Consider the following 13981-nt stretch of genomic DNA (forward strand, 5'->3'; position numbering starts at 1 on the left):
TATTCTTATTCTTATCATTCTTTATGAGCGCAGTAACGGTAAGGTATCAAATTACTTATTTATTTAGTATTCCATAACTTAATAACAGAGATGGTCAAACTAAAGTAGAGACATGGCAGAAATCCTACAATGAAGCGGGGCAGTGAAGTGTTCTCCCGTAGGCCTATGTGAGAGAGGGCGATCAAGAAAAGAGAGAGAGGGTGAGGGAGTTTGCGGAGCAGATGAGAAGACACAGAAAGACAGAAGCACAATAGCAAGTATATTTAGGTGTTTTTTTTGTAAATAACCGACGGTGTCAAGAGGAAGTAAAGTCCCCTGGTCTGTCCCCTATACTCTAACTGCTATGAGAGAACTCAAAATCAATTTAAGCATATTTAAAAACGGGGACATTTCCGGGGACAGATTGACCTGGGGATTTGCCACCAAAGCCAGGCAGGCATTTGGTATAATCACCATAGCCATATGAGGCTGGACCAGACTCTGAGGACCTTCCTTTGCTTTTCAGCTGTCAGATTGTAAACAAAGTCACGTGACTGGGGGCAGATGACTCTACAATACTAATTGTGGGCTTATCATGTTTCTTCGGACACAACAGAAAAAAAAGACAATCGCTCTCTCCAGAGGGGCAGTTCAGCCAAAAAGTTCAAAAGGGCCGTTGCACAGGCAACATTAGCCCGTACCTGTGCACGTCCCTGATCTTCAGGTATGTGAGGTTCATCGCTTAGAAATACAAGAGAAAATGTGCTAAAGTCGCAATGAATAATTAAAGACCTAGCCAACACATTCCCTGGTAAAACGTTTTGCAAATTGGCCAGGGTCTGTTTCTCTGGAAACAAAGTTTTCATTGTTTATGTGAAGTCATACTGTGCACTGAATCTATAAATTAGGGTATTTTGTGCAGTGGCAGATGTGGCCCGAAATGTGTTGGTTTTATCCTTGTCAAAAGGACATTTTTGCAATGGTACATATTTACAAGGTACAACACTCCCACTATATAGAATATGAGGCATCTGAATGAGCTACAGATGTCAGAGCTACATTATCCACGACAGACGTCATAAAGCCTGGAGAGCAGAGGCTCTGACAGTCCAGTGCAGCGTCTGTCTGTCTGTGTGTGTGTGTGTGTGGTGTGTGTGTGGTGTGTGTGTGTGTGTGTGTGTGGTGTGTGTGTGTGTGTGTGTGTGTGTGTGTGTGTGTGTGTGTGTGTGTGTGTGTGTGTGTGTGTGTGTGTGTGTGTGTGGCACAATCTTTGATTTGGATGTGTGGGCATGATTTTATTCACTGTCACCGTGTCAGACCACAAACAAAATGACTCGGCACTTACAGATATTCCACTTGTTGTAGTATATCAATATGCAGAGCACAGTTTTTTTATCAGGTTAAACGTGTCACATGTCTGGTACAAACCCATAAGCCAACACCTGTCTCTGTGTGTGTAGACTTGTATAACTCATGTTGTGGGGACTCACCTTCCGTGTGAGTGAGTAATATATAATCAAGAGAAATGAAATGCAGGGAAGAGAGTGAGGAGGAGTCTGAATTGAGCAAGGGGAAACAGAAGATATGGTGGGGTAAGAAAAATGATATAAAATACTGTATAAAGTAGTAAAATGTAGGGTTTGTGTTCTCTTCACATATTGATTAAATCTAAGGAACCCAAAAAGACACAAGGATGCATGAAGGGAGGGATGGGCAGCAAGGTTGTAGAGAAGGAAGTGACAGATGGGCAGAAAAAGGAGAAGGGAGAGAGAGGAATGATAATAGAGAAGTAGGTGACAAGGTGGCTCCCTGCAGGCTCATGTCGATTTGACTTAGTCTGGGATTCATACCGACACCCCCCCCCCCTCCTTCTCCTTTCTCTTTTGCGGATAGAATGTTGATATACCAGCTCAAAGAAAACTAGGGAATTTCTCACAAGTGTTACATTGTACTTGCTATCTTATCCTCGACTGCAGTTGACAACATTGTGTGTGTGTGTGAGTGTGTTTGTGTGTGGTGTGTGTGTTGTGTGTGTGTGTGCGTGTGTGTGTGTGTGTGTGTGTGTGTGTGTGTGTGTGTGTGTGTGTGTGTGTGTGTGTGTGTGTGTGTGTGTGTGTGTGTGTGAGTGAGTGTGTTTGTGTGTGGAAAGGCTGTCCTGTTATCCCTGACTGCTTTTGACTATGTGTGCGAAGGGTTGATAAGTGGGTTTGAGATTGTGTGTGTTTGCAGAAGAACAGGAAACAAGAGTGTATGAAGAGTTTATTTAGTTTGGAGACTGTTCTAAGGTAACAATGTAGCTCTTACCTCTCTTCTGCCTCATGTTAGGGCTGGGGTTGGATCTCCTGAAGCCTGACTCTGGACTTGATGAATCCGACTGTCTCAGTGCCTTCTTGTAGACATTCCTGGAGTACATGGAGTAGAAGGACAAGTAACATTGAACCAAATATCTGGTATACCAAGTTCTAAAGATTTTATTTTGGATGAAATTGCTGAATCATAATGACTCTTACTTAATTTACACAATCCAATCAATTCCCTTTCCTATATTGAATGATCGGATAAGCATAATTGAGATCCAGTGCAAAACCTATGTAATGGTACTTTTTTAAACTCTTGTTGGTGAGAATGTGGATGTTGGGTGCTCACCTCATCGGGGCCCCAGAGATGTTGTGCTGGCTTGCTTCTGTGAACAGAAGAAAGACATTAGATTTCATTGTGACATTGTTCCTTCAGTGCCTCAACAGTGGTCCATAACCCTAACCCTACTCATACATAATTATTTTTGGTGACCGTTTTCTGATCTGCTGCCTTGATGACTGAGGTCTTAAGTATACAAACCTAGAACGCCTTATGCAACATTTCCAACTGCATTGTGATCCACTTCATTACGTCTTTGGTACCAAGTGCTTTTTATCTGTTTGATTATCCACTGTGAATGGTGACCTGACAATGGCAAGTAAAAGAAACATCTTAAATGGGGCACTAACCCTAACCCTAACCCTTGCTTTGCCACCACAACATTGGCTCAGGGTAAATGGGCATCTACCAATTGGAGGGTCAGTTGTTCAATCACTAGCCCCTGCAGTCAACAATGTAAGATACCCAAATGCTCCTGTAGGCATGTAGACAGTATTGAAGTGTATGTAAGTAGCTTCATACAAAAGTGTCAGCTATATCTTTACTTTGTCAAGTGTATGGCGTAGGGTTCAAGAAGATGTTGATGATTCTCTCTGACCAATAAGTGTTCTACAAAGATTTACCCCCACCTTCTAGTATCGGCTAAGCTTGCTTGGAACCTAGACCGGTCCTGTTAAAATGCTTCGCTGTTCAGGACATGAAGGATACCGGACAGAATAGTAGCTGTATAGCAAGTTCAAGGTGAGTCCTCGTAAGCTATTTAAATAATAAGGAAGAAGAACCAATACTGGGCAGAATATAAAAAGATCGAACATATATCATTGTATTTCTGATAGGCTGTTCCCTCTGGAGACATATTTACACCAAAAGCTTCTCTGGCCTTTCACATCATGTGCAATTCTAACATTTCTGCATTATCTCCATGGATACAATTGCCCAAACTGCTGCGTCTATTGGGCTGATAGAAATCACTTTGTGTTGCTATAAAAAAAGAAAGAAACATCCACACACTGAAGTCATTGGGGCTACAGCTTCATATCTAAACAAGCGACTTCATAAATGCAAAGTTAACAAATGTGGCCTGCCACAGGATTCTGCTGTGTGACAAGAAATCTGTGGAGAAGAATCTCGTAAAGAAACTGCAGCGAGGCGCAGCCTTGGCCAAATGCATTGCTCACATAAGTGAAATACCAAGCTCTGAATGATCTCACTTGTCACCTCCCATTCCCAGTAACCAATGAACCTGTCGCACAAATGCAGACTCAGCATGGAGCCATTCCACATGCTCCAAATATTGTATTCAGCAAAATGGAGATATTTTTTCATCATGGATCTAACAATGTTTTATTCATAAAGGCTGAGCACATCGAGGTGTGTGCAGGCCAACAGCAGTGTGAGCAGAGAGCATGGGGAGTGAAACCAAAGTCTATTCTTTTCAAATGAGTGAACAGCAATTACACATCTTGCAGTTCATTCAAATACACATAACTTTATTCTGTTTTCTAGTTCCCTCTACACTTACTGATATATATATATATCCTGTACTGTCTCCATCACATTCTCAGATCCCAGTCAAGAGTGAAAGATCTTTCTTGACTTTGGAAATAGCTTATAATCTTCAGTATACACCTTCATTTGACTAACAAAAAGAAAATGATGTGGTTGAAAGTCCAGAAAAAGCTTGACCTTGATTCTAAATTACTTTTGTCAAAACAGCATTTAGGCTGTGTATTGTACCCCATCTCTTTCCTCTCCTCCTCTTTCTGAAAGGAGTGCGGCTCCTCTTCGTCCTACTTCTCTTCACCCTTCTCTCTCAAGCCTCCTTCATTCCCCCTGTGCTGCCTCTCAGCCTCCATCTCCACCCTGAAAATGTCTTTCCTCTCTGTCCGTCTCTTATTCTCCCTCCACCCATCATCCCTCATCCTCGTCTTGTCTCTTCCCATCACTTTCAATCTCCTCCCTCTCCTTTTCACACACACACACACACACACACACACACACACACACACACACACACACACACACACACACACACACACCACACCACACACACACACACACACACACACACACACACACACACACACACACCACAGAGGGGCAGTGTGCGGCTCACGTTGGGGGGGTTCTGCTGTCAGTCAGGCCATAGAGTGGAACTGTGGACCACGGTGCTTACTGGTACAGAGGGGGGGCAGGAGAGGTGGTAACACAGGAAGGTGGGGGGGGGCAGCGGACACACAGGCAGAGAGTAAGTGTGCGGTACTGTGTGTATGTAAGTGCATGTTTGAGCCTTTGTATGCTTGTGAGTATTACGCATTGTCCTGACATGGCTTAAAGTATTATTAAGACTTCTTTTTATGATGGTTTAAACTGTTGATTAGGGCCATACAATTAATCGACATTAAATCGTTATGCAATATGGACGAGTGCAATAACAAAAATGTTAACGCAAAGAAAAAATGCGTGAACATATTTGTATTGTATGGTGCTGCAAAGAAGTCCCGGCCTAATGGTGTTCTATATAATTAATAAAAAATCATTTTTATGTAAAGATCCTCTTGTAAAATAACCACAATATCATTTATTTAATTTTTTTCAATGAAATGTGAATTATGTTGAATTTTTTCCCTCTCAAAACGCAAATGATATCGCAATTGCAATATGAGTCAATATTATTGTGTGTAGGTTATCTTTCAAAATCGCGGAGCCCTACTGTTATGTTCTTATGTTTAATAGTTTAGTCCATAAAGTGTCAGAAAAAAGAAAAACATTAAAATGTTCAAAGGCCTCAAGTGGTGTATTCAAATTGGTTGATATACATCATTATGTACAATTCCATATTAGATTTGTTTTGTCAATCAAGCAATCATTACATAAACTACCCCACACAGTTGATCTCCATTTGTGTTAGAAATATAAATGTGTTCCAGGTCACACTAGTTTTCATCTGTTTCGTCAAGTGTTTTTAACTCTTAAAATGAAGCAGTCCTGACTAAATATTGTGATGCATTGTCAGCTACAACCTGGTCATAAAACTGCGATCATGTTTGAATGTCGCAAATTAAAATGTGTTTTCTGTGTAAGTACAGACAGTATTGAAAAGAGGACGTTTCCCTGACTTGGTAGTGTGGGAGAGGATGACGAGCTTATCAGCAGACTGCAGCGAGGGATGACTTGTCGATGTGCTGATAGATACTGAACATTTTCATGATAACAGGAAGCAATTGAGTTGTTGCAGCAGGATGTAATGGTAGCAGAAAATCAAACAGTAAAGGAGTCAAATAACTTTTTTGTATGTTTTTGAAACATGACCAGCACACTGTCTGGGGAATTGTGTTAGCTGTGTGTCACAATTGTAACGTTTGTAGACCACTTTAAAACATGTCTTTACCTTCCATAGTCCAATGAACTAATTTCAGAGATGCGTAAAAGATATATAGGCTCACTTGTTTTGTCATTAGACTACAATGACAAAGCACCAGGGGAGGCAGCTATCACATCCACTTACTATAACAAAGCTGGGGCTAGCTAAAGCCGCTAACCCTCTACATTAGCTAGCTTTAGACACACAATGTAAGCCTCTAAATAAATAGGACTTTTACAACTAAGTCAAGCTAAACTGTAAGAAAAGTTAAAGGTCCCATGTCAGGCTTTTCCAGTTATTACCCGTCTGGACTGCTGTGTATGAATGGCGTGTGAATGGGTGAATGATGATGTGTAAATGTAAAGCGCTTTCAGAGGTTGTAAAGAGTGGACAAAGCACTATATATAAACTTAGTCCATTGGTCATTGTGCAACCTCACAACTAAATGGTGAATTAAAGCTAGCTCTATGGGCTTCCAACCCAGTCTCACGGCATTTCGTGTTATAGTCACGAAATACATTTAATCTATTGATTCGTGTTCACCAACACGATTTTCCCATTTATTTCGTGTCACACAGAAAGTTTTTAAAAGCAAAGTATTTCTATTGGTAGTATGTTTCGTGCCTGCAGCACGTCTTTTTGTCCGATCGGGTTTTGGAAGACCGGAAGCTGTGGGGTTCATAAAAACATGTTCTTACTCAATATTAAGCCACGATTATTGTTTTTATTTTAAATTGTGTAATGTCGGACTTTTTTTGCCGTCAACGAGGAAAATAAATGGGGCTTAGAGCCTCAGAATACTGAAATCTGTATTTTTTAAATATTTGTTTCCTTCTAATTTGTTATTATTTGGCATCGTCTCTAACCTTTAACTAAATAAAAGTAGGGGGGATTGGAAGAGGAGTGTGTGTGTGTGTGTGTGTGTGTGTGTGTGTGTGTGTGTATACCTCTGCACGCCTCGAGTTGGCCTGTAAGAACTTTACGAATCTCCAACACCCAATTGTTTTTCACATCCATGGAAGGAGCCTGCGGAGGAAATGCACACACACGCACACACGCACGCACACGCACACACACACACACACACACACACGCACACACACACACACACACACACACACACACACACACACACACACACACACCAATATAAAGCAACATATACAACAACAGTTTTTTTAACACTCCTGCAGTTTTTCTGTGTTTCAGTGGGAGAGCTGTGCGGTACAACACTGCCTCCAAGAGGACGACCGTGGAAAAGATCACTGAATGCCTCCAAAAAAAATATATATAACATTCATCTTATATATATAATAAAGTGTAAATGTATGTCCCCTCAGTTTAAATATTATTTTCATAAAACACATCATATGTTAATCATATATATTTGATTTCCTCTTGTACAATACATGTATTCTTTATAAAATGAAGAGGATATTACATTAGACATTGGTATACGAAGGACATACTCCTTCTTTTCTCATTCTTTTTTCCAATATTCTATATATGGATTTGAACAAAATATACTTCAAGTATCAAAAGTAAAAGTATGTATTCTGCAGTAAAATGTCCCTTCTGGGACATCAATGATTATATTATACATTTTACAGATTTGCAATACTGGTGCATCAATATATAAGAATGATTTAACAACTCCAGGTGGAGTGGACCTAGTCATGAGAAGCTACACAGATAGATTCCAACCTAGGGGCCTGGTCCCCTTCACAGGGTCACTAGATAAGTCTAAGGGATTGTGAGATGATAATATAGGAACGTATTAAAAACAATGTGCTGCTTCATAAGTCTACATTTTGATTTGATTCTAATCTTTGTTGTTTTTTGTTAAACATCAACATACCTGTATGATGTAAACCTCCTCTCTGTTGTTGTACCACACCTCGAACTTCTTGATGTCGCCTTTCACGTTCTCTGTGATCCCCACTGCACTCATCTGTACAGGAAGCAGAGCAGAGACACCGTGAGAGGCCGCAATGACTCAACATTTACAAAATAATCTCATTCCATAGACCCGCAGAAACCAACCAACTGGCACTTTGCTGAATTACTAACAATCTACATCACTATTACCCCTTTTCCACGGAGTCGGTTATAGGGCTGGTTCGATGCCTGTGCGCTAACCAGTTGTTCTTGTCTTGCCTGGCTGGCACACATTTATAGATGAGTAAGGAGTTTTATACTTCAATTAAACACACCAAAGTGCTATATAGCTTGATCTGTCTCACGTTGGCATTGCAGCAATGGAAACGGTAACGTAATGACGTGGCTCCTCTCCTCCTTTGCAATTGTACCAAGTACCTACAGATGTAGCAATTATTTACGGGCGCTCCCTCCTTGATCAGACCTCTCTGGTGGGTTGTGCCAGTGGTCCCCCATTCAGGGGTTGAACCAACCAAAAAAGCCCCGGCACAGAACAAGAAGCTACATTTCACCAAAGAGGGGTTTAGATGTGTATTAATGGGACACTGAAAATAGTCCCAAACTAATGCAGCAACCCTATTTCCTCCTTTAGTTAAAAAAAAGCTACTATATATTATAAGTCCCATTAAAGATTAATGTCTCCAAAACTCTTTCTGTGTGTTACAAACAGGTTGAACAGGCTACTTGCAATAGTCAATAATCAGTCTTTTCATCATATTTGTTGAAAAAAACATTTAGACCAAAAACATATTTCAGAAAGTGTTAGTAGTGTTGGTAGAGTCAGACACACTCAAACAGACTTGTGTGCCTGACTCTACCAACATGCTTTCATGATTCTGTTTAGATATGCAAGTATAAGCCATGATAGCTTATTTTATTAACATGCTAATTTGATATGAAAATCAATGGAGGCTGAGTTTACTACTTCTCTTTGTAGGGAAACCTACCGTCCATGATGCCCCTGAGCTGAGTTTTATTTGTTAACTTCATATTTTTAATTTCCAAAAACATTTATTTTCCTCTCATGTTAACAGTGTGGATCATTGAGACAGCGTGGCGTCCAGAGTCTTATCCCGTTTTCCCACTTCCTCTGAGGGGACAGCACGGAGGGGGGGCATGAAGAAAGAACTGCCAGCTTCATCCACGCTGGCGTTGCTGGTATCACTGGCTCAGTGTCATTTCATTTGACCAAATGTCTTTACATACATTTAATATATTTTATTATTATTCACCTTTTTGCCCTTTTATTTAAAACGTTCTTTGAGAATTCATCTTCTGGTTCCAATTTCAATAAATATAATTTGTATAATCACTCTTTTGTCTTTATTCTACATGAAAATGTTAGAGATTCCATTCAAATCTGTTGGTTATTCATATCTTCCTCAGGCTAGGAATAGTATGTCGAGTTTGTAATGCTAAATGTATATCATTTTCTCACAGGATATAGAATGAGACACAGTTTTTATCCATTGTGTATGAATGCTTCAGCTCTTCAGACCAGCATAGTAAGATGTGGTATGCAACCTAGATCTGGTCTGTCTAATAAAGCAAATCTGCCACTTTTATATTGTAGAATTTGTTAAATTAAAGCAGTCTTTAATTGTTTGTCCTAAACATAGCAATATATGCTTTTGAAATGTAACATGTCTTTGAATAAATAACAGTATACAGTTTACATTGTGTATCACCTTTAGCTTGAAAATACATAGATGTGTTTTTTTAATCTATAAAATAAATAAATAGACAGACAGACACTTTATCAATCCCAAATTGGGAAATTATTAAACAGCAGCAGTGGGTTCAGGTATTACAATATTTAAAGTTGGAATAAAGTATAAACTACACATCACAAGTCTAATGCACAGCAATCCATAAGATAAGTCCGATATGTTCATGAAACTCCCCAGGAGGAGACACCAACACTAACGTGGCCGAGTGGACTCCGGAGTTTGCTGCATGAGTTGCACTGTATGATCTGTGGTGTAGTGTGCTATCTATGGGCATAGATATGTCTCATAATTATTTGTGTGAACATAAAAATAATTTGTGTGTAAATATGTGATTTGTAAATGTAAAACAACATCCACAAATGCATTTAAAAGATTTGCAAACTCACAAATACATTTGCAAATGTAAAACGGATCTGCAAATACGCTAAATATGTTCACAAATAAAAAAAAGATCTGTGAATATCTCTTTAACATTTACACCTTTCGATCAGGCATTTGTGAATCCATTTTGTATTTGTGGACCAAAAATGCGCTTGCGGATCTCAAATCTCTGTTCACGGATCTCAAATCTCTGTTCGCGGATCGTCTTTTTACACACACGGAATTTTGAGACATATTTTCCGCCGGTCTCGGCTAAAATCTACTCGTGTCACTCGGTTATTTTCGGAAACCATGTGATGGCCTGCTGATGGCGACATTTCCGCATGATTTCAAAGTAAGAGCATGATGGTTTGTTTAATGCTCTGTTTTTGTATTATAATGAACAGCGGAACGTTAGATGCATTCTTCATCACCATAACCCTGACCTAAATACGGTGCTTTTCTACAGATTACTTTATTACTGCACTGGTAAGGTAAAATTAGGCCGATTAATAAGATGTGAAGTGCTTTGTAACTTTGACCCGCTTGACTGAATACACAACACACAATGAAGAAAGAGTTTTATCTGGGCTGCTTCGCTGCCAGCTGCTCCCCCGGGATCCGAAAGTGGCGTAGGCTATAGCCTGTACTTCAACATCAACGAAAGTGCTCGATATATGCTATATTGAACCAATAACACAAACTAACTGTATCACTATAACATAATGATGATAGTGATGATGATAAAGAATGCATCTAACGTTCCGCTGTTCATTATAATACAAAAACAGAGCATTAAACAAACCATCAGGCTCTTACTTTGAAATCATGCAGAAATGTCGTCAACAGCGGGCCATCACGTGGTTTCCGAAAATAACCGAGTGACACGAGTAGATTTTAGCCGAGACCGGCGGAAAATATGTCTCAAAATTCCGTGTGTGTAAAAAGACGATCCGTGAACAGAGATTTGAGATCCGCAAGCGCATTTTTGGTCCACAAATACAAAATGGATTCACAAATGCCTGATCGAAAGGTGTAAATGTTAAAGAGATATTCACAGATCTTTTTTTAATTTGTGAACATATTTAGCGTATTTGCAGATCCGTTTTACACTTGCAAATGTATTTGTGTGTTTGCAAATATTTTAAATGCATTTGTGGATGTTGTTTTACATTTACAAATCACATATTTACACACAAATTATTTTTATGTTCACACAAATAATTATGAGACATATCTATGCCCATAGCTGTCACTCAAAAACTGAGTAGCCAATGGGGACGCACCCCTGAAAGTCCCGCCCACCTGGGACGTTTGTGTCAGACTCAGGCCGTTTCTCGGGCCATTTCTCAATCTCGAGGATTCTGGCTTTCAAGCCAATATTTCAAGGATGCTACGTCATCGAGTAACCCGAAGGACTGTTCCAATCTCCAGTATACTTGGAATTCCACCGAGGCCGCGTCCTTGGTTTGGAGGAAATTTCGAGGCTGCACATGAGTAGACTTTGCGTCCTTCAAATCCCAACAATGCTTTGCGCACGGCACCGACCAATTTCAAAAACCCTTGAACCGATGCAGAACACATTTAAATGTAAGTATGTAGTGGCGCAGAACATGTGTTGGTAAATATGTTACTTTGTTACATTTGTTTGTATATACTAACTAATATATCAAAGAATATGGTGTTCTGATGGTTTGTTTGCTTTATATTAAAGCGGCCAACAATCTGTTTAATACATTGCAAAATGTGTTGTTTTACAGAGGTAGGCCTACCTGTACTTCACTTTACTTATTTCTTGTCATGCCACTTCATACTGCACAACATTCAAAATATTTGAACTAACTAATACATTTAACTATCAGGTTTAGCTCAGTGAGTTTTGCTGGTTAACCCCCTAATCCCACCAGGAGCGTCTGCGCTGCGCTGCGTCTGCGGCGTTTTTAGCGATCGCGGCCACTCTAGTCAATGGGTGCTATTCCACCAGACCCGCTGCGCCGCGGCTCGAAGCGTCCCAGAAGCTCCTCGCCGCAAGGAATTTCTAAAATATAGGATGAATCCTATTTTTGACGCGGCGCAGCGCAGCGGGTCTGGTGGAATACTGGGAGGCTGCACACACGACGCTCCGCTTCCGCAACGTTTTGAAACGCGCCTGGTGGGTTATGACGCAGGAGGAGGTCGCAGCGCGTCGCAGCGCGGCACAGCCGCAGCGCAGACGCTTCCGGTGGGATCAGGGGGTAAGAGTTGGTTGCGACCAAAACTTAGAGAAAAGAGTACATTATTAAACTCACCAGGCGGTCCAAATAACAGTTTTGTTTATTCATTATTTTTAATGTATCTACTCTTAAAACACTTGCATGTGTTATAAACACTTAGTTTTATATGTATATGTACTATTGGCGTTCTCTCCCTTTGTTTTTGCATTGTTTTGCGTTAGCTGTAGCTGTTTCAGTCCTTCAGTATCACTCTGCCTAACACACAACATGTATCTGACCTTGAGAGAGTGTTTGAAGCTGTAGGACGGGGTCTTGTCGTGTCCGTCTGTCGTCTCTTCTCGTTTCTTACAGAATAGCATCATCTTGTCATACAGGAACAGATGCCTCTGCATCGGCTTAAACCGGGCCAAGTCCTTCACCTGGAATCAGGAAACGGGTCATTGTATCTGTGTGCATTTCCCCCAATCATTCCATTGTTCCCTTATTCATCTTGAAGTGTTACTTTATAACAACTTAGGCCTATTACATAAAGTAATCTTGGTAATGTTACCTCTAAACTTTCAAGATATTTAAAAAATATATATATTTTCCCATCATTAAAAAATCTTAGGCTCTATTATGTTTTGTGAAGAAACACTTACTGTATAACATGTAACTGCAAAAATAATATTTGTTTAAATTCATCACCAACTGCACCTTGACAGAGATATGGGGATACACTCACCAGTTAAACGAAAATGTGTTCCCTCCATAACATTACATTTAGCTAAATACAAAGTGACTTACAGTAAGCGCAATACATCATGAATATACAATCTCAGAAGAAGAAAATGCAGATATATTCCGTAAATTAATATACATTTGTATGTTCCGTTCTATTCATCAACATATTTCAAAATATCACCTATCAAATGCTAGGTTTTATTTGCTCTTGTGACTCGAGTTTTAGAGCACACAATTGTAACGCATAGTTGTAATTTCTTCCCATCACATCGGTCTGGCTCTGTTGAAATAATGGCTCTTTTTCTAGAGGTGTTCTGTTTGACTTGAGTTCAAATGAAAGGCATGTCCTCCTAATGTTGGTATTAAGGACTTCTGGTAATGTGGTGGTAATACTGCAGTGCTGTACCTTGCTGTGGCCTCTCTTGTGGTCGGTCCACACGTTGAAGGATCCCTGCATCAGCAGCTTTCCCAGTTCACTCAGGTTTCCCTGTGGGCATTAACACACACACATACACTTAGACTTTAGGAGGGAAATAAAGGAAGACGGCCCATAAAAGAGGACAACACGTTCACCTATAAACACACACACAAATACACACACACAAAATGGAACATGCCCGCAGACACCTAAGACACAATATAAACAGAGCCTAGATTTTTTCAGACTTATAGGGACAATTCTTCAACATGATTCCATCTGAAAAGTAGACTTTGGAACAGCATCAGAGACGTATCCCCAGTAGTGTTGGGCAAGTTACTTCCAAAATGTAATACAGTACATATTATTTATTACTGTCTTTATTAAGTAATAAGTTACATTACAATATTATTGTCTCTGAAATGTAATGAGTTAAACTACTTTTATATTACTTTTTAGTTACTTTCACCAAAATAACCGCAAAAGAATGGCTAGGTATTTTAAATGCTAAAATGTAGTTTAGTGCAGCTCATTATACATCTAGTGAAGGGCAATGTGGTATAGCATAACAACTGTGTAGGCCATTAAGGCTACTCACAACTTGTATTACACGGCTTAG

The 13981-nt window shown here is 39.9% G+C and overlaps 1 protein-coding gene across 10 annotated transcripts in view; it reads right to left on the minus strand.

Moving 5' to 3' along the window:
* Window positions 1-13981, minus strand: part of mcf2l2 (MCF.2 cell line derived transforming sequence-like 2) — a 179429-nt gene that overhangs the window by 13931 nt on the left and 151517 nt on the right. For all 10 annotated transcript variants that reach the window (XR_004570902.1, XR_004570901.1, XM_034235578.1 and 7 more), the window contains exons 22-27: window positions 13351-13431; window positions 12500-12640; window positions 7839-7931; window positions 6928-7006; window positions 2626-2662; window positions 2284-2381 (exon numbers count right to left, since the gene is read on the minus strand). Coding sequence is in view for 8 of the 10 variants with exons in the window: in XM_034235578.1 (XP_034091469.1) it covers window positions 2284-2381; window positions 2626-2662; window positions 6928-7006; window positions 7839-7931; window positions 12500-12640; window positions 13351-13431 (529 nt within the window). In the remaining 2 variants the exon portion in view is untranslated. The remainder of the gene's footprint in view (window positions 1-2283; window positions 2382-2625; window positions 2663-6927; window positions 7007-7838; window positions 7932-12499; window positions 12641-13350; window positions 13432-13981) is intronic.

This window comes from Gymnodraco acuticeps, unplaced genomic scaffold (genome assembly GCF_902827175.1).
Source record: "Gymnodraco acuticeps unplaced genomic scaffold, fGymAcu1.1, whole genome shotgun sequence".
Classification (NCBI taxonomy): domain Eukaryota; kingdom Metazoa; phylum Chordata; class Actinopteri; order Perciformes; family Bathydraconidae; genus Gymnodraco; species Gymnodraco acuticeps.